General features: G+C 41.1%; 1 protein-coding gene across 5 annotated transcripts; it reads right to left on the minus strand.

The window, feature by feature from the left end:
- Positions 1-513: 513 nt before the first annotated feature.
- c2cd2l (c2cd2 like) lies at positions 514-21,947 on the minus strand. Of its 5 annotated transcripts, none has more exons than XM_061804482.1 (15): positions 21,807-21,947; positions 21,121-21,496; positions 12,805-12,900; positions 11,370-11,489; positions 10,713-10,823; positions 9,363-9,476; positions 9,021-9,120; positions 8,798-8,930; positions 8,586-8,650; positions 7,457-7,575; positions 7,035-7,125; positions 6,873-6,971; positions 5,135-5,268; positions 3,544-3,757; positions 514-2,692 (listed from the first exon to the last, which is right to left on the minus strand). In XM_061804482.1, the coding sequence occupies exons 1-15, from the start codon at positions 21,866-21,868 to the stop codon at positions 2,442-2,444; spliced, it is 2,085 nt and encodes a 694-aa protein (XP_061660466.1). In that variant the 5' UTR covers positions 21,869-21,947; the 3' UTR covers positions 514-2,441. The 5 variants fall into 5 exon arrangements, with proteins under 5 accessions (XP_061660466.1, XP_061660463.1, XP_061660462.1 ...); XM_061804479.1 differs by having other exon boundaries at positions 6,873-6,986; XM_061804478.1 differs by having other exon boundaries at positions 7,035-7,191.
- Between the last annotated feature and the right edge of the window lie 83 nt (positions 21,948-22,030).

Here is a 22,030-nt window from a genome sequence, read left to right on the forward strand (position 1 = left end):
CTTACCCAAAGTTTTTGAGAAGGGGTTGCTAACTCAAAATTTAGGAAGGGGAAAAACACATTGAATGACTACTTTAAGGACCCATTCAGCCATGGATTCTCAAATACAAATGTGCAGTAGCGTAGTCTGTGGTGTAACCATTGGGGCTGGTTTTGTCAGTGCATGAAATAGGAACTTTTTTTAAAAAATCATTCAACCAAAGGTTATTTTATTTTTCCCAAGGGTTAAGAAGAAAGGAAGGCTTTCAACCGCCAGTCCACCTTCCAGGATTTCCAGAGAAGAGGACTTCAACAGGACAGGCCAGGCTCTCCAGATCAGTGCCATCAGTCTTCAACTTCAAAGATTAGATGCATCACTACGTGACGAAGATCAAACAATTCTACAGTTTTCCAAGATATTTTGTCAGGTACATGTTGAAGAATAAAGTTAGATAAGTATTTCGAAGACATTGCATGAGGCATAGATCTGGACTTGAAGTGGGTTTTTTTTTTGTGGTTTTGATTTTTTCCATTACAGCCAGTGAAGTCCAGGGCAAGTCGGACATCAAAACGGTTAAAGATTGCAACATCTGAGAGCCTCTCAGCTTCCTGTACAATAGCAATGAAAGCAAAGACATCGAAACAGTTTATGACTGAAGCACCTCCAAGCCCATCAATGTACTGTTCCCTGCCTTTGGCAGTAGCAGAACCTCAGTCCGACAACATTCTTGTGAGTATGGAGTACTGGGTCTGACTGTGCCCCAAACAGTGCAACGTGTAACACGTGAGTACTTTTAGACATATTAAGGATTGCTGGAACTCGGATTGCAGGAATTCGGATTGCAGATTAGTAAACTGCACATTGCACACGCAATGAGTTCATAGGATAACCCAGGATGTGAACATCAGTCAACATGGATGCATACATTTGTGTCACTTGCCAGTACATGTGTCACACAGCCAAGCTCCGGATACTGTGCTTTTGCGTGATTTCTTTTGACCCACTCAGCAACTAATATTTCACTTGCAACTGTCAATTTATTGATGGAGTGCAGAATCACTGAAAAGGTCTGTGAGATGGTTACTGATGGAGCTCACGATATTGTAGCAAGTGTTACTCAGTTAAATTTTTGACAAACAGTATTTATTGCTTTGCCCATATGGTGAATGTCATTGTCTAAAAAAAAAAATCTGTCACACTTCTCAGCTGAAAAATGTGAAGTCGAGCCTGCAAAATAGTGGCACACTTCCAAGTTCAGCTCAAAAGCAAAGGAATAGTTGTGCTCTGTTTGAGCTAATATTGGCATGCCCCCAAAAAAGCTTGTTCAAGACAACGATGCCAGATGGAACAGCACTTGTGCCCTGCTCTATAGGCTTTATGAGCGGAGAAAACCTTTAGGGGCAGCCCTGGCATCATGCAGCACTGACGTAGTGCCTTTTGCTGTTGACGACTATGAAGCAATCAACCAGTGCCTGACAATTTTAAGACTATTCTATTTAAGAGCCAAATCTAAACACAAATTGCTTTTTAAATAATTTATTTGAAATAAATTAAACATAAAGTAAACATAGCAGAAATCACACGCCACCTGTTGTAGCTACCACTTCTGGTGTCACATTCCAGCCAGGCAATGTGTCTTTCTACTAATCAAGAATTGATCCTAGCTTCTTAAAGCACATTGTACATATCAGTCACTGTCCTTATGACTGCAGTTGTTCAATCACAGTAATAGTAATTTTTATTATTGAAAAATATTCCAGGAAATTACATTTTTAAAATCTTAAAAAAACAAAAACAGTTTCTCATCATAGACTGCATACATTGTTTTAATATTAAGCCAGCTTGCTTTCCTCCTGAGGATGCACTTGGGCAACTGAAAATCATTTAAGAGTGAGTACAAAAACCTTTCCTATTTTAAACCTACACTGAACAATGTCTTAATGCAATTTAGAGGTAAATACAACTATTTTAACATGGAATTCAACTTGATTTTTAAAACTACCTCTGCGTGGAAAACAATCACAGTAGTTTCTCTACTTTACAGAATAATGCAACTATGACAACCCATGGTCTAGATGAAATAAATAGCACTTCACATAATCATAAATTACCTTCATTATTCTACGTGTATGTAGAATGTAAAATAAAAATGTAGTCCAAAGTGCACCAATGCCACTGTACTGACATCATTCTTCCACCATCTGTCAATAAAAAATAAACAGCATTTCATTGCAACTGTTCCCTTGTACCCATCCCACAAAAAAAAAAACTTCCAAAGAATGGAATTCATCTTGTTTCAGCTTTAATCATTTGATAAATAACCACTTCTGTCCTGAAGTAGTAATATTTCTCCAATCCAAAAAGCACTCACAGAGGTGTCTTCCATCCAAGAGACTTTCGAATGGGAGAGAATAAATAGTCGTGTGCTCGAGACTACTGATAGAGGATGACAGCCGAAACGATCAATTATGGGCTGAGCTCGCTCCTCCATTGGTGCTTGAAGCTTTGCCTTTCCATTTCCCTGATGAGCGAAAGGAGAAGCGTTTGATGAGACGTCGCGAGAAGCTGCCGGACTTCTTTCGACTGCTGTCCGCTGCAGCGGCAAAGTTATTGCCCAGTTTGGAGACATCTTCGTGGGACTGGCTGAGGCAGGGCTCCTTCTCCCGATGTCTTCTGCGGAACAACAGCTTTGATCCGCTCTGCAGAAATCCCACTGGGGGATGTAGACAGAATATAGCTTCAAATGTCCACCCATCATATTTCTACACTGCGCATACTCATCAGGGTCACAGGTGAATTGGAGGCTATTGCAGATTACCTTTGAGGGATGTGAGGTTTGAACCCCAAACAGCAGAACAGTGAGGCAGATCGTGAACCAATTGCTTCACTGTCCTGCCCTTAAATCTGTATATTATCAATATTGGCTTACAGGTGGCAGCAAAATGTCTTAATTGTAGCCACATAATAATTCATAAAGCACTTTTGAAATAAAGTTCTGATAGAGCTAGAGGATAAAAGCAATTAGTGCTAAAAAGGCAACTATTACATGACAACTACATCGTAAAAGCCCAAATGATATCGGATAGAGAAAATTGGGGGGGGGGGGGGTTGAAGTAGGCTAAATTAAAACATGTAGTACAAACTCAAAATTGAGGAACTGCTCTTTAGCAAGACCTTTTGACTTTGGTACCTGGGCTTCAGCAGGGATTTAGATGACTTAATCCACCTTTTAATATCACCATTGTCACATTGCAGTTATAGATGCAATCAATAATTTGCAAAAACAATACAAGAGCATGAGATTGTGCGTTCATCATTTGGAGCAGTTCAGAATCAGTACTTACTTAATAACACAAAAACATTCACCGGAGATGTTATTAAATGTATGAATGCCCTGTTTTCTTTGTTGAAATTCCCCTGCTCTGACCAACCAACCAGAAGATTGAAAAAAGTTAATTTGATTGGAAAGCACTTTTGAGATCTGATTGCTTAAAGAAACAGTCCAATTGCTGAGGGTTTATTCACACCTGCAATGCTAAAACAAAATCTGGAGGATCGTGTCACCTTTATGATCCTTGAGGCTGCGTGTTTCCAAAGCACTGGTGGAGCCAGTGTCCGATTCCACATCATCCACGGAGGGACGCTCTGAGACATCGGAAGGTGTGGTTTCATCTGGATCTTGCTGAGGTCGTGCCCCAAAATGGTTGCTCTGCATGGCTGCGTCCATTGCTGCGGCATAGCCACCTGACAGCGTGCAGTCGTCTTTAGAGAGTGGAACCTGAAGAGGAGTAATCCATAATTTTCATTTGACTAGGTTTTTTTTTTTTATTTTATTATAAGGTCAGCAAAAAAAAAAAAAAAAGGTAATGTGTTCTTACTCAATAAGATAATCACAAAACAACAACAAAACAAAAAGACAACCCTTCCAAAATAAATAAAGTTAAATACTGTATGTAAAACATACTGTCAAACTGCATAGTTACCTCCTGGTTAGGTTCAGGGTTTGAAGCTCTGCTTCAGTAATCCTGATTTAAAATCATTAATGATAGACTTTGCATGGAAAGATGCAATTAAACTTTATTATCCTTGCTTTTTATTGGACTGAACTCTATTACACACTACAGTGTTTGTGCCACCATTATTGACTATGTAATAAATTTCAGTTTAAAATAATGTGTCTGAACTTTGAACACGTGCAAATAATTTGTAGCATTAGGCAATCTTACTATTTGCACTAATGGGATGACAAACATTTGTACATGAAAGATATTCTGATGCTAATGTAATGTTATATCGGGCATGACTGTTATTTTTTTCTGCTGTAATTGTCATCACGTGCTGTTCAGTGGTGCTTAATCCAAACAGGAGGCCACTGCAAATCTGTTCTGCCACAAAAAGGCATAGCTCATACATCAGACCACCGTTCCAATACAGGACAGGACCAAAAATACACATGTATAGATATATCCATCCATTTTCTTCACCGCTTATCCTCACGAGGGTTATGGGGAGTGCTGGAGCCTATCCCAGCTGTCAACGGGAGGGTACACCCTGAGCTGGTTGCCAGCTAATCGCAGGGCACATAGAGACAAACAGCCACACTCACAATCACGCTTAAAGGCAATTTAGATTGTCCAAGTAATGTTGCATGTTTTTGGAATGTGGGAGGAAACTGGAGCGCCCAAAGGAAACCTACGCAGGCACGGGGAGAACATGCAAACTCCTCACAGGCGGGTCCGGGATTGAACCTAGGACCTCAGAACTGTGAGGCCAACGCTTTACCAGCTGATCCACCGTGCCGCCTGTATAGATATAATTTGGCAGAAATTCATAAGGATAAAGATGTTTTTTTTATGGTTACATTCGTTTGTAGTGGAATTATCGGCAGTGACTTCTTTTGCCACTGCAGCCTCAAAGTATCCAAAGTCTTTCAGTCAGAAATCAGGTCAGAAGACTGCTGTAATGTGATCTGAAAGGGTGGGGGGAGGGGTGGGGCTGGGGTAATGAAGTGCCTGAGACTACCACTTAAATTTAGGTATACAGTACCTCATTTTGTTCGGCCCCATGTCTTTGTTAAAATTCGTTTTTGATTTCTATGCAGTTAGTTGTCATCCCACTATGTTCCGTCTATAATTACAACTCTTAATTGTCTGACCTTTGAGACGCCTGATATGATCAGTGTGCTTCTCTTTGTTGGAGTCTTTCGAGCCATTTTGGAGTTGGACTCAGTCAGTTGTCGAATGGCTGTTTCTGCAACAGGATCCAATCCATTAGACAAGCGGCTGCCTTCTGTGTTAAAAAAAAAAAAAAAGCCTATACTGCGTTGTTTCTCAGCGCACTTTATGGACTAAAGTACAGGGAGGGACACATGACCGTTACACATTCAAGATTAGTATTATGTGGAAGATTCTCAAGTGTGTCTGTGGAAATTTTGTTCAGGTCAGACAAGGCCTCGCTTCTTCTTTCTTCTTCTTTTTCTTTCGGCATGTCTTGTTACGGGTCGCCACAGCATGTCATTTTTTTCCATCTAAGCTCATCTCATGCAATTTCCTCTCCAACACCCACTGTCCTCATGTCCTCCCTCACAAAATCCCTCAACCTTTTCTTTGGTCTTCCTCTCGCTCTTTTGCCTGGCATCTCGATCCTCAGCACGCTTCTACCAATATACTCACTCTCTCGCCTCTGGACATGTCTAAACTATCGAAGTCTGCTCTCTCGAATCTTGTCTCCAAAACATCCAACTTTGGCTGTCCCTCTAAAGAGCTCATTTCTAATCCTATCCAACCTGTTCACTCCAAGCAAAAACTACAGCATCTTCATTTCTGCTACCTCCAGTTCTGCTTCCTGTCATTTCTCGAGTGCCACCATCCGTCTCTAATCCGTACACCATGGCCGGCCTCACCACTATTTTATAAACTTTGCCCTTCATCCTAGCAGAGACTCTTCTGTCACATACAGTGCCTTGTGAAAGTAAACGACCCCCTTGAACTTTTCAACCTTTCGCCACATTTCAGGCTTCAAACATAACGATATAATTTTTTTTTTTTTGTGAAGAATCAACAACAAGTGGGACACAATCATAAAGTGGAATGAAATTTATTCGATATCTTGAACTTTTTTTAACAAATAAAAACCTGAAAAGTTGGGCATGCAATACGCAGATCACTTTCACTGCAGATCACAATGTCATCTGCGAACATCATAGTCCTGTCCAACCTCATCTGTCAGCCTATCCATGACTACATTAAACAGGAAGGGGCTCAGATCTGATCATTGATGCAGTCCCAGCTCCACCTTAAATTCTTCTGTTACACCTACGACACAACTCACCGCTCTTCTGCTGCCCTCAACATGTACTGTACTATTCTAACATATTTCTCCCGCACACCAGACTTACGCATGCCATACCCCAGTTCCTCTCTTGGTACTCTGTCATAGGCTTTCTTTAGATCCACAAAGACACAAAGTCGCTCCTTCTGAACTTCTCCGTACTTTTCTACGAGCATCAAGGCAAATAATGCATCTGTGGTACTCTTTCTAGGCATGAAACCATACTGTTGCGGACAGATACTGTCTACTGTCCTGAGTCTACCTTTCACTACTCTTTCCAATAAATTCATTGTGTGGCATATCAACAAGGCCTCGCTTACAATCTCTAATTTACCCCTGAGTGTTTCATGGGCCACTCAAGTTCTCAAACACGAAATTCATTCAGCGTCTAAGGACAATGCTTGAACAAAAAAGGGCCTTCTAAAAACAGTTTCTAAAAAAGCTGAGAACTATCCAAGATCTAAGGGTTCTGGTCCAATCCCCAAATGATTAATAGTATTTTTAAGAGGCACGTCCCAGTACTTTTCATCCATGTACAGTTGTCTTTATGGTTTCTAACTCACTACTCGGATCAGGGCTTGGGGTCCCTCTTCCATCAGACAGAATGGTGGGCTTCTTCTCTGTCACCTCAACTTTGGACGGAGACCGCAAAGGAGAATCCCCTAAAACATTAACTCCTGTTATTTGTTGTGTAACCAACACAATGATTCATGTTTCAAATATACCTGGACTGTGCTCCAATTTCAGTCTGGACTGGACCGTCGTTACAGTGGTGACGATTGTTCCGTCCGGCATGACGGTCCTGTCCACATCGACCTTTTTGGTGGGGGTGAGCGAGGAACGCAGTGGTGAGCGAACTTCCTCAGTTTCCACATAAAGCAGCTGAGTGAATTAAAACGTCGTTGCAGCAAATCAGGCTGTGAACGTCTCGTTTAGCAATTAAGTGTGCACTGAGATCAGACAAGAGGAATTTGCAGGGAAGCCTTTCTTGTGTTTGAACAATGTTATTTTGCATTTAGTAACCTAAAATCACAAGCTGCTGAAAAGGTAAAACTGGGCTCCCTATCAGCTGCTTTATAACACTTGTAAAATAAATTATTCCATGTTTTTGTAAAGGTTGCCATGCATTCAACAGCTTGTCACGAACCTCTGCAGTGATTGTGGCAATAGGTTCCAAGGCGTGGCTTGGCTTTATTGTGAGTACGACAGAGGTAGGAACTTTGGACTGGAGGTCCAAGGTGAAGGAGGCATGGCCTGGAAGGAATTCTAGCAGACCAAAGGGAAAAGAACAAAACAACATAGAGTAAGCTAAAGAAGATGGTGATTTTGTCTTTATACGCTAATACAGCATTTTGTTTTACACCAAGAACCACCAAAATGACCCAACATTAAATAGAATCAATTTAATACCAATGCAAGTAACTAAGATGCAGTTAGAAGATTATCCATAACCTTAAATGCAGGGGGGGGGACTACTTAAACAATGATTAAGTGCAGTGAAGAAAATAAGTATTTGAACACTGTGCTATATTCCAAGTTCTCCCACTTAGAAATCATGGAGGGGTCTGAAATTTTCATCATAGGTGCATGTCCACTGTGAGAGGGATAATCTAAAAAGAAAAATCCAGAAATCACAATATATGATTTTTTTAACGCTTTATTTGTGTAATACAGCTAGACAGGTGTTCAAATACTTATTTGCAGCTGATTCACACAAATGAAAAAAATTATACATTGTGATTTCTGGATTTTTCTTTTTCGATTATCTCTCTCACAGTGGACATGCACCTACGATGAAAATTTCAGATCCCTCCCTGATTTCTAAGTGGGAGAACTAGGAATATAGCACGGTGTTCAAATACTTATTTTCTGCACTGTATTTCATGTAAAAGTGTAATAAAAAAAGAGTACCTAAATGTATGCTTGAAAACAAAATATGTACTTTCAAATTTCTTATGATGCTCTGTTGTACATATGTAATAGCATTCCTAAACAGTAAAAGACCTATGCTCTATTTTTTTTCTATCCGTATTACAGGTGGTGGTTCTGTATTAAGGCTGATTCATAAAACCACTGAAATTGTCCAAATACTAACTGTAACTGTGTGACTGTATTCGTGAAGCCATGATAACACATCCCTCCATTTCAAAATGCCTACAAATAGCATTTCATTGCGAATTGTATAGCTCGACTTTAATGTAACTATACTGTAGTGGTCTGAGCATTAATGCTAAATTTGTTTTTGGACAGAAGCTCTAGAGTACACTGTGCCTTACGCTCATGTCTGCCATTCCGCTCCAGAAGTCTCACTCTCAGCTCTTTGGTTTCTGGGCTTAGCTCCCTTCAACACAAAGGGTGCAGCTGTGTAAGAGTTATCATGGATGAAATTCCACTTTTCAATATAGAAAAGAAACATTCACTTCTTTTTAATGTTGCCACGTATGAAAAATCCTTGTTTATTAAAATGACATCACAGATGTCTTCTCACAGGGTAATTTCTTCTCGCCATTCCATTGGGATCTTTGGGTTGTAGGGTACAGGCAGGAAGCAGGTTGTCCTTTCTGAGGGGGGTTGGTTCAAGCTGAGGACGCAGCACAGCTCTTCTGAGCTACACCACTGGTCTGAAAACACATGCACACTCAATGAGGCGCAAGGAATTTGCAGAAAGTTAAATAGAAACGATCAAAAGCCACCGAGGGAATGCATCTGACCTTTACTTAAGGTCGCTCTGAGCTGCCGTAGAAGTAATCGCCGCACAAAGACACTATGGGGTACAGGCTTTAATCCTACTGATAAATGTTCCGCAGGGACCTGTGGGCAGAAAATAACTGTAAAGGCATTAAAAACATCCATTTCCATATTGCTCATCCGCTTTTAGGTTCAGGGGTAAGCCAGAGTCTGTTATTGACTTTGGACGAGATAATGATGACATTTTATTCAGTCTAACATTCCAACCTATGGATTGAGAGTCTGCAATAAATTTCATGAACCCTATTTTAATTACGCATATTGTACTTTTTACTGCAAAGAGAGAAAGGAAGGAGAAAAATTACTGGAAAACTAGTTGCACAAGTCCTGAGGTTGAGGATCACGGCTGGATGAGAGCTGAACAAAGTGTCCTCTATAAGACTCCTGATCACATCCAAATCTCCCTTGTCATCGGTGCCCTAAAGGGAAGTAGCAACCAATGAAAACATTGACAAGACAACAAATACGGCAGTAAAAACAATATATCATACTTTTCTACATTACAGGGGAAATCCAGTGGTTTGCATGAACAGTGTATCCAATAGGCCATGTAATATGTACCCTCTTTTGACAATATGATGTTAAATCCTCTCTCATTTAATAGTGTTTTGAGAAGACTTTTAATCGAAAATCATGAATTTTCAGCGGCGCTGCCATTTTCACGAGTCACATGACCTACGTGCGTGGATGTGAAGTGTACCGTGCTGCAACAAAGGCTCGATTAGAGTCTGACTACTCAGAGGCCTACGCGCGGGACATAAGTGCGTAAACAAAGGCCCCAGAGCTCCGGGCCAGCAGCCGCTGATGGTTCTTTGGACGGGAGTGACGCGGAGTCTGACTAGCGAGGGCCGGCGGCGGGCCGCAAGCTGAGCTTCCAGGCGGCGGAGGCCGTTACCCCCGGACGCCGAAGCTAGGCTAAAGGCCTCCGCCACCACCAAAGCTCGGCTAAAGGCCTCCGTCGGAGCTCGCTCATCAGACTCCGTGTCATTCCTGTCCGGAGAACCATTCGAATATTCAACATTAATTTACAGCCACAGGTTCAAATCTGTATGGAAGTATTCCTCTGTCTTCCCAATCAACCGATACTGCTATTTCTTCATCAGATGAGGACAAATCAGAGAAATCGGCGCTGGGCATAAATGGTGTCCCATGTAATCGAGCCTTTGTTGCGGCACAGTCCACGTCACATGTAGGTCATGTGACTCGCGAAAACGGCAGCGTCCCTGAAAATTCATAATTTTCGATAAAAATCTTCTCAAAACACTATTAAATGAGAGAGGATTTAACATCACATTATCAAAATAGGGTACATATTACATGACCTGTTGGATACACTGTTCATGCAAATCACTGGATTTCCCCTTTAACTGATTTGTGAAACTTTAGCTTGAATGATATCAGATTTCAACATTTTGTATCCTTTTATACAACATTTTACAGAAGATGGACCTTTATTTTGGCAGAGTACACAAGAGGGAAAACATTTTTCATTATTAACATTTTCTTATTAGCTTTGAGAAATCAAACTGTCAAATTTGATGTTGAGAAGGTCAAGCAAAACCCAATAGCGGTGCCATTTCCTGTATGTTTAAAGTGCATAAAGTTTCTCTTTAAAAACTGATATCAACAAGACTGCTGATATTTAATTCTCTCACGTGTCTCTGCTGTTTGCAACGTGACACAGTCAGTTTAAATGACAGCTGTTTGGAAAGAGTCCAGGACACCAAGAGTCCTTCGTCCTCCGCCTCCTCCAGACATATGACCACCTGATGATGGAGTCAGACACAGGTTGCGTGGTCAGAGAACGTTAGACACGGAGGCAGACTGTAGACCCTGTGCAGTTTCCGTATTAATAAGTAATACTGTCAATAATATTATGACTATTCCATGGAGATTAATCTTTCCACAATAAGTTTACAAGTCAAATGATGTTTTCTTGCAGGCACAATATTTACAAGATAGAAAGAAATCTATTGCTAGAGGAAGTTGAGGGAGCAAAAACGAAATTTGATACTTCATTGGGTGGAGTATATTCACAATTCCATTTTTACAACAGTATTACCTGTCGGGATGTTATTAATTGATTTGAGTTGTTGTCGACAGGCAGTGTAGAGTATACTGATAAGGAGTGTACATGACGTGGAGCCTATAATAGTGTTCCATAGTTGTTTATGTAATAGGGACTTTGGGACTGTAACTTTCTTTCGTCAAAGTAGATACTTGACTGATATTTGACAAAGCAAATGATCTTATGTGCTCCCCTGAAAAAGTGTCATGCAAACCCAAAGAAACCAGGTGGTGTGCCTCAGTACCTTTGCAACTGTAGGTGCGATCGTAATCTGATAGGTGTCCATGGCAACGGCAGCGGGGGACTGCTGTGTGACTGTCACAGGAAATACCACAGTGTCCACCCGACATTTACAATGTAAAACCTATCATGCATAAAAACAGAGATTCACACGGATGAGCTGTCAAGCCTGTCTTTTTCTATTTTACATAGAAAATCACAATTTACTACGCTAGACTTCACAGTATGCCGATAAACAAAAACAACAAAAATACTCTGATGTCTTTCCCTTAGAGTACGTCCATAGTTGGGTGTACACAGGTGTACTGTATTTGTGACCTACTTACGCATTCATAGCCCTTAAATGACAGTGAAGGACTGTTCCTTTTTTGATTATGAGTAGTAGCTGTGGAGTAGCATCAACAAGTCGACTGAAAGATGTAATTTGTTCTTCATTTGGCCACAAGCACTTATGTACATAATGCAGATGGTCACCAAGGTTAAATGCCTCTGATTCTAAGTGGCATAGTAATTCATTGTAGATTTGTTTTTAAAATAATTCTAAGACAAAAAAATCTATGCCAAAATATAGTACAATTAACCATGTTTATTTTATGCTGTTATGGATATGTTCATAAATGCATGTATTTCACCGTGTGTACAACATCATCAGTAATGACCTGCCTACACAGGCAGTGTTTGGGCCAATGTAAGGTTGCTCTGCTTACAGATGTAAAATGCAATTGTTCCTCACTGCATCAGAGCCTCGCTTACGTATGTGCTAAAATACATGCTACCATGCATGCTGACAGTGTAACCAGTGTGTTTATTTTGTTGGGCAAGTCACACAACATTTGCAAATGTTGTAACTCAGTGTGCACATAAGGTCCACCACATTGTAAGGCGCTATCTCTAACGTAGCGTCCCGTCTATTTATACGAGAATTCAAGACCTCTACAATCGTCAAAATATGGTACATTTAAAAAAAAAAAACTTGGGAGAGAAAAATCAGTGAATATGCAGGGCCGCGAACGGTGAAACGCGAATGGGCATTGGGCACACTGCATTTTAAAGTTGGTTTAGTGGTTCTAACCTCAGTTTATAGTGATGGTTCCCATTCAGTATTTGGATGTGTGCCATATAATTACCTCAACCTCTTTCAGCCGTTTGGGTTTTTTAAGTGCGTGAGCAAGATGAGACCAAACTAGCCTAAGTTCCATAAGACTTTGTGGTAGTGTGAGGGATATACCAGGAGAGAAAACGCCAAACTTTAGTGCATTTTTATAATCTTAAACCACGCTTAGTGACTTCTATTGATAGAGAGGGTGGGTACTATACACATACACAGCACTCTACTGACTGACAGGGTGGGGTATTCATGTACACATTACATTTGTACACACATGCACAAATATGTTCAACCCAAGTTATTCGTTTAAAAGGAGAAGATAATTACCCACCGTTCTCTCTGCTGATTGGTGAGTGCAGCTCACACTCTCTATTGCAGGGTTAGCAGTAAATTGGAAACTGCTGTCAAAAGTGATTTGGATTGAGCTCTAGGAGAGACAGAGGAAGCCAGAGAACAAACAAAATATAATAAATATTATATAAGTGTTCATCAACACGAAGACCAAAGACACTTGTGGATGACAAAAAACATTAACGACTGCAGTGATATACAGACTTGCTTGCAGCGAGTGAGCAATTAGTCATTAAGGATATTTTCTCCCCTCAGCTGGCTAATGAAACTTCCTCTGTATCACGAGAACGACAACTAACTGGGGCAATTTATGAATTTTAAGCACGTATGGTGTCAGGCATCCAAGAACTGCACTGATCTCATTTCATTGCTACGGCATGACTACAATACTACCTAAAAGTAACATCTCATGCCAAAGGTTCCTGTTTTTTTTTAATACGGCAAACCAAGATAAACATCTTTATGCAATCAATTTAATTCTCTTATGAAAAAAAAAACCCCAAGAGATTATTGCAGTCACTGTGCATGACATGGGACTATCAACCGTGGTATGGGCAGTGGCAATTTGCACTTGTGCAGTCATAATGATGATCGGTGCCCGAGGATGCTGGCACGAAAATAACAACATATGTTTGACCAAAGGCTGGTAGGGAGCAGGTTCGAGTTCATTTGAGACCAAGCTTCAGTTGCAGATTCCAATGACTTCCCTGCACTACAGCTGAAACAGTGCTGAGCAAGATTCTCCCCAAAAACTCTGTATATAGACTATTACTTTGCTGTCGTTTCAAAGTGCAATTTTATATATTATAGAATTTTCAAAATTAAGATGTATTACATGACCGACATGCTGCCATGTCACTCAATATGTTCAGGGTCTTTTTTTAATGCTTTAATTTGAACATGTAAGAATGGTTTTATAAGAAAAAGCAACAAACTGGACAGGATTACAATAGAATGAAATAAAAATCAAGTTAAGATATTGTCAAATAGCTATTGTCACCCCTTCCAATGTTCTCATTTCTGAAAAATAAGCAACATTTTCAATAATCATTGCATCTACTTTACCCAAGTGTTCATCGGGTAGAGTAGAAGGGTTACATTTTTCTCTTTTAAGAAAGATACCGATTGTGAAGCACTCCAGAGGATGTATGTGACACAGTTGCTCTATAATAAAATAGTTTTGTGTTGATTAAGTCAGGTAAATCTCCGCTTGATGGCCCAGGTGTCAAATGCATGGCCCGTAACTCCTCAACACTCTTTCAAAATCAAACGGCGTTAATAGAAATATGTTCACACTGGTGGCCAGATCATCATATCAATGTTTTTTTTTATGTTTATGTGTAAGTGCCGAAATATCTGCTTCAGTGGACAGTGTTGTCTGGCTCAGGAGATGTAAGTGTGAGAAACAAATCCCCCATTGTCAGAGCATATGTCTCTCTAGATCCAAGTCCAATCTCTTCCAAACTGAAAAGCGGAGGTGGGGCAAAAGTGGGAAGATGATATAATATACTGTACAGTAGTTTGTGCTGTGTATGTGCGAAAGTGGCAGGAAGCAAAGTGCAATGCTGCAGGCTGACGTAGGTCTGGACCAACACTACAATCACATGACTACACACTACAAACAGCGATGTTTACTTTGCTTGGCCGAAGCCTCTAAAACTGCTCAGTCAGCCAACCATTCATCGCATTCAAAGAGCGGAGCAAATACAAAGTGATGTATCTCGGATTGTGTGGCGTCCAGAAAAGGGTTCTGGTTGTGTGCACACTCACATAAGTGTATTACAAAAAGTTTGCGTGCCAATCAGCCAAAGAGCACTGGCATTTGCAGTGAGGCTAATTAGGATCATTATGACATCGTGAACAAATTCCCCTGAACATCAGTGCTAATCATGCTTAGACAAGACAAAGTGACCCCATGAGATAATAGCAAATTAAGACGCAGGGGGTAGGGTTGCCTGGATTAGTCAATGTCTGTAAGAAAGATGGGTCAGATGAAGGACTTTATATCAGTGTAATTGCTCATGGACAGGGGAATGGGTATTTTTACATGACAATCTAGTATGTGCACACGTCACAATTATTCTTGTTCACATGAACAGGCAAAAAGAAAAAAAATTATGTGCTCGCATCCTTTAAGTGGCTTTTTCAAGATATATCATGCAACTGGGTTTTAATTGAAACAGCCTTTTGTTAGAACACTTCGAATGTCCTTTCTGAATTCACATTTTTTTCTGCAGATTGTTCTTATGTTCACTGAGAAAGGCAGAAAAGTTTTTGCTTCAAAAGGAGTGCACTATCCAGATTGCGCCTCACCTTTCCCCCCAAAGTATGATCGGCTTGGCTCCAACTCACTAAAAGAGATGAATGGAATAAACAGACTGCAATGAGACTATCACAACCCTTTCAAAACCATACTTCAGTCGTTACTGTTGAGGTTTTGGTAACTGGTCTTCAATGTGCACTGGGTCAGTAATTCGAAATCACTCAGTCAGGGTTAATTCACCTAATTGACAACTTCCATGCAATAACAAACACACAAAGTTTTCTCTCCAACAATTTACACGCCAAGAATGTCACAAAATGATGGATCCCCTCCATTGTAACACTTTATCTGTGGTGCATTTCTCCTTTTAAAATTAATCAGTGAGTTACACCACGTGACTTGAGTTAAATGACGCAGTACTATTAATTTTACACTCACACACCCTCTAAATGCACAGGTGTCAAACTCAAGGCCCGGGAGCCAGATACGGCCCACTAAATGATTGTATGTGCTCCGCAAAAGCACATCTATTGTGTCAGCCTTCATGATTCTTGTGAAAATCTGTACCAAAATTTCAAATTGTCAGATACCATAAATGATAACATTGAGATATTACAAGCATGTTATGCTACAAAAAGTGAACAACAGTTGAGAAATCCATTATATTTGATTTCTGATTCCAAAACTAGTTCATATGATGAAATGAATATGATGAGGCAATTACATATTTTTATGGTTTCACAGTCATAACAGCCCTCTGAGGGAAACCGTAACTACAATGTGGCCTGCGATAAAAATTGGTTTGACACCCTTGCTCAAACGGGAAGACAATCCAAATCAGGGTTTACTGTTCCAAACCACACTGTGGTGAACTGCACTAAACAAAACTGTAGCACTATGTGGAAACACAGCTGCGAGTCAGTAAACTCCATCGGGTTCCCACATCGCCAACTGGTGCAACTCTGCGCTGTGCAGCCTTCCAGCACATTTTGTCATCACCAGCCCAATGCTTGCGCCACATCCACTGATTTGTCCTTGTGACCTCTGTCTTTGCTCATGTGTATGTGGAAGTTTATTTGTGGGATACCCCAAGGACTACTACTGTGTCACTTCAGGTTTGTCAGAAACATTTGCTTTTGGACTTGCGGGCTGCACACTTCTGAAAAGCATGAGGGTAAACCAGGAATACACTCAGCCCGTGGCTTCTGTTGACCTTCAGTTGGCTTTCCTGCCATGTCCTTTTAGTTTCTCAATGAGAAGCTCTGGTCACAACAGTGACTTTCTATATTTAGTTTCTGAAATACTGGTAAAAAAGAAAAAAAAGTAGATTTAATACTGATAATATAGATATATATATATATCAATTTACAGGGGTGTCAAACTCATTTTCATTACAGGGCATATTTTCACACAGTTATGTCGACTGGATATTGAGACATTCTGTTTGTACTGTATGTATGTTACTCGACTCTACAGTTGCTTGGTCAGTCTGAACTTTGCTTGTGGCAAACGGGAGTGACCTCACGCAGGATGTGATCACCACATCTATGATCAACTGAAGTGGGAGACTCCAGACCTCCAGATTGGAGGGGCGATTTATTTATTTATTTATTTATTTGTATCAGTTTTGGACAGTGGTCATTTGGAAAATTGATTTTAGCTCTCTGTATGTTCCACATATATTGAGAACTGACAAATGCAACCATACCGTTATCTGAAGGAGCCATAGTTCTAATGCTATAAAATTTTATTATCCTCCCCCCTTTTAAATACTTGCTCATTATGTTGTACTTCGGGCATGTACATTTGCTAACAATGGTCTATATGTGCAGCTGGGTTTACGCCACTTCCCAGCATTCCCACCTCCTGGTGTTCCAGTGAGCATGCAGGCCAAATTCTACTGCACCAAACAGTTTTTGACCACATGCAAAGTGTAACATCTGTATTACTAATCCTTGTTTTCTGCAATTAAAGACATGCAAATGGGGTGTAATCAACTTCTTTTTCAGCAGTTAATTAAAAGGTGGGTTTTGCCACGCCATATCCGATTCTTGTTTACAAGACTTCTACTTGGAGCAACCTGGAACATGGAAGGAACTATTTTCTAGATCGCTTTTTCTGTTTAGGGTTGCTGCTGGTTTCGGGCAAAAGACAGACTGGACTCTGGATTGGATGCCGGTCAAACACTTTATAGAGATAAAACCATTCACACTCATATTCGGTCACCAAGTGGGAACTAAACAGATTGAATCTTGGCTTGCAGTCGTGATTCACAGCTGTGATAAATCAAGATGAAAACGTCCGTTTCCTGTGCTATCATAGTAAATGAGTGGTAAGTGCTTAATGTCCCCTGCCGTTTAAGATGAAACTACTTGTGCATAATCACAGGCCATTAATCATCTACCAGCAGCACGGAGGCAGTGAAGGATGACATGAACTGCGGGCTTCAGTTCTTCCCCTGTCACTTTATATTTGCATGTCACAGATGGACCAAAATCTTCTATTTTGTTCAATGAGAATCAATCACCTTTAATCAATGTCAAAATTACGCGTAAAAACACCATTAAATGACGCTATTATGGTCTGTAGCCAAGAAAAAAGGTCAACCAGCCTCCAGCCAATCCAGCAACAACCATCCAAATGAGTCCCCATTAAGCCCTTTGCCAAAGAAACAGTGTATCCTGTATCTCCTGTGGCAATACGTCACCAGACATTTTCTATCCAAGTGAATCATGACACAAGCTGCATCATGGGATGCCACAAAGATGGATGGGTTTTTTTTCTGAGTACAGTTGTTCAAGTGAAATAAACAGATTGAATCTTGTTTTTAAGCACTGAGCCCATAAACCTTCAAACACGCATTAGCTTGGATGCTGAGGTTCTAACAGTTAACACTTTGTTCTGTTAAAGTTCCCACATTTTGCCCAACGACCTTTTTTCCATATTTGTGATGTAATATTGTCCCTAAGGTTCCTCTGTAAATGTGAAATATGAATTAAAATCATCGTGGCATTCCCGAGTTCCAGACATTTTTCTGTTGCCCTTCCACATGCAAATAGTTTAAAAACATTTTTTTTAATTGATATTTTTACAAGTTGCGGAATGGTGGCTCAGCTGTAAAGTGTTGGCCTCACAGTTCTGAGGTCCCAGGTTCAATTCCAGACCCGGCTGCGTGGAGTTTGCATGTTCTCCAGTGCCCGCGTGGGTTTCCTCCAGGCACTCCGGTTTCCTCCCACACCCCAAAAAGATGCAACATTTAATTGGACACTCTAAATTGCCCCTAGGTGTGATTGTGACTGTGACTGTTGTTTGTCTCTGTGTGCCCTGCAATTGGCTGGCAACCAGTTCAGCTGCCCGATGATTGGATTGGCCCCAGCACTCCCCCAACGCTTATGAGGATAAGGGGTTAAGAAAATGGATGGATAGATAATCATAAAGTCATTTTACTTCAACTTTATCTAACTTGAAGAAAGAGAAACTGATTTTTGCCCATGTTAAACATTAAGATAATTACTACGACAAAATGGAAATGTCATACAAATACAACCGTGACCCGTATTCCTTTAATAAAAAAAATATGTTGGGGAGTAGACAATCAGGAAACATCCGTAATGATGATGCCTATTTGAGATAACAATGAAGAAATGAACTGAGTAATAATGTTGAGATAACCTCTCACTTAAATACCTGGATATCATATACTCTATGTGTGTTAAGTGCTTACCTCTCTAAGCAATAATACAAATGTTTCAAGAGCTAGGCAGACCGTCAATACTAGAGAACTGCTAAAGTTAGGGGATTGACATGCTAATCCCTCGTGCAGCGGGTATCCTCAAAGCACAGCCTCAAGGGGACTCTTGTTTTTCTGATCTGTGGCTCAGCCACAATCGGCAAATGGGAAGCAGTGGAGAAAGTTCAGGGACCATCATCGGTGTCATTATTTATTTATTTATTTTTTTTGGGTGAGTGGCCATGACAACATGCACAGCAAAACATTCAACATGACAGGCAAAGAAAGGGGTGTGACTGATGTGCTTTTATTGGTGACGTCTCACAGCAGGTTTTTCAAGTTAAAAGTCAACAACATTCCATTCCACCCATATTAGCCTTTGTCAGCGTATCAAATTAATGGGGCAGCATGATTGTGTTTTGTAATCTCAGCCAGTAATATGATCCGGTATCATTTGCAGCCAAGTGATTTTAGCATTTATGTTGCAGACGCATCTAGAATAACACAGCTGTGCACAGACGCATAATGATGAGAAAATGTTTTTCTACTAATGAACAAGTAAAAATGCCTTGGCTCGCACTCAGTTCAAAAAGTGTCCGGAGTTATCACAAGGACACACTGTGGTGAACCAGCTTGTTTACCATTCCTGAAATTCTGTTTGAAAAATGATCCGTTTTCATTATTGCTGAGTGAATAATATCTTTTTCTCATCGCCAGTGATTGACTTGACTCACAGGATGCATATGCTGATACCATCTCCCAGCATCTAATGGTACCAACGCTGTCTTTAACCCCTACATGAACTAGGAAGTAGCCTGCAAACTAAGAAACAGGTGGACTAACAGTGTGCAACTAATGGACATCCATCCATTTTCCGAGCCACATAACCTCACAAGGGTGGTGGAGCCTATCCTAGCAATCTTTGGGCAGGAGGCGGGGTAAACCCTGAACTGGTTGCCACCCAATCGCAGGGCACATAGAAACAACCAACCACTTGCACTCACAATCACACCTAAGGGCAATTTAGAGTCTCCAATGAATGCATGTTTTTGGGATTTGGGGGGAAACCGGAGTGCCCGGAGAAAACCCCAACAGCCACGGTGGGGGCCGGGTCCTCAGAACAGTGATCCAAACGTTCTCACCAGTCACTCCACCGTGCCACCATTGTCATTCTAGTGCTGTAGATCTTGATGGAATGGGACCTTTTCACATTTTTTTACTTATTACAGTGGACAGTTTTGTTTTGTTTTTTTGCAGGGGAGGTAACTTATCCTCTTTTATTCTCAGAAAGCCCCGTTTATTTTCTCCACAGACTTCCTTTTTATTTAGGCTTTTTGACTTGATTTTCTTCTGGGTGGGATCTGCGTTTTGCCTCAAAAAAGGTGGACCTTTTCCATCCAGTATTTAATTAACCCCTGTATGACTGTAAAGTGCTGTGTAGAATCACCTGACTCAAACACTTTATAAGACAGCGGGTCAAACATCGGACTTTGATTCACGGATAAAATGAACAATTTCAAAAGGCCAGAAGCCTTTATGGAACTGTTCAAGAAGCCTCAAACGTGCATTCACCGCAGTTCCAAAACATACTCAGAAATATTTGAGATAATTGGCTTTATGGTGACATTTCAAGATGAACTCAAAATGCATTACAAGCTTTAAAGGTCTGTTCAGTGTTTGAGTATTTTTGCTACAACTTGTGGTTCAATAACAAGGAAGTGAAAAATATACATGTATTTAATCCATGAAAATTTCCAAGGACATCCACGTCAAGTCTCTGTGTATCTGTTGTAACCTGCTGGTACAAAACCAATGTATTTTATGTTCATCCTGAAATTTCAGCCCAAAGTCGAAATTCCCAACGTGTATGTAATACAATATCAGAGAGATTTGAGCTTTTATGCAACCTGTCCCAAAGGTTATGCTGGGGGGCAAACAGACAGACATTCCTCTGTCCTGGGCATAATTCTGAAAAGGAGAGCCCACTACTTCATACCAGGCAGGGGGAAAAGCAGGCTATTTTTACAAGGTGTGGGCGTTCATACTGCGATTATGTTGGCTGTTCCTGCCTCTACACTCTTATGCTTCAGAGCTGTTACGCAAGGCTGTTCACTCCCCCCCCCAACCCACCCCATCCTCTTACCCATTTGACACTCCACCACCCACTTCTTCATTCTACACACATTTCCAGCACCCATAGAACATCAAAACTGACACCTGTGCTGCTTTTCTACACACTCGCAGCATGCGTATTCAGCGCTTGAGTGCCTCCTCAGGTGAAGCTAAAATGAATTCTCACTCACCCCATTCCTGCAAGCTTGCTCATTCAGAGTTTTGACCCAGCTCCTGCGACACTGCTCCCTGAAGGACTTGAAGGAGAACAGGGAGGTCAACAACCCTTTAACCCCGGCCTCGGACGCAGCTCCTCCATCCCGAGCCAGGCGTATCTTGAGCAGGAAGCCCCACACAACTGCGGCCCACCCGTGATAGAGTTGCTGCCTGAGGGAGAGGCACCGCTGATGTTGCTCTGTTTCCTTGGTTCTCCACGGGCGTAGGAGGCTCAGCAAGAACTGGAACAGCCAAGCTAACACGATGAGCAGGGAGGCCAGGAAGAGCCCCACCAGAGCCAGCCAGCCCAAATCCTGGAGCTCCATTACCATCTCCAGCAGCCTCTCATCTCTGTGTAGAAATGTTAGGGACTGTCAGAGGAGGGCAAACGAGCAGCCTTTAACCTGTGAAAGGCAGTTAACAGAGTGTTAGCCTTGCACCACTTTGGAATAACATAATGTGCTAAAATATGACTCAACAACATGAAAGGTGGTGCTTTTGAAGTATCCTACCATGCTTTTTGAGGTCAGAATATATAAAATATATATATATATATATATATGGTGGGAATGTGCATCAATGCGTAAGGCGTGTTTAAGGTGCATTAGAAGCTATGGAGGTCAAATGTGTTATTGATGTTAAGATTTAAAAGAACCCCCACCTTTTAACTTGGTCGGTCCTGGCTGCAGCATGCAGGGAATCGAAAGCAAGTCGCAGTAACATGAAGCTGCTGCCTTCATGGCGATAAACAGCGGCGCAAACAACACATGACTTTGTCCCATCGCAGACTCAGCATTCCTCGTGCCACTGTATTTCTCGGACAAAAACGACCGTTTGACTTCACATACAACGCTCAATGTTCGTGAAGTACCATCTCCACTCCGT

The sequence above is a fragment of the Syngnathoides biaculeatus genome, chromosome 18 (genome assembly GCF_019802595.1).
Source record: "Syngnathoides biaculeatus isolate LvHL_M chromosome 18, ASM1980259v1, whole genome shotgun sequence".
In the NCBI taxonomy this organism is placed as follows: domain Eukaryota; kingdom Metazoa; phylum Chordata; class Actinopteri; order Syngnathiformes; family Syngnathidae; genus Syngnathoides; species Syngnathoides biaculeatus.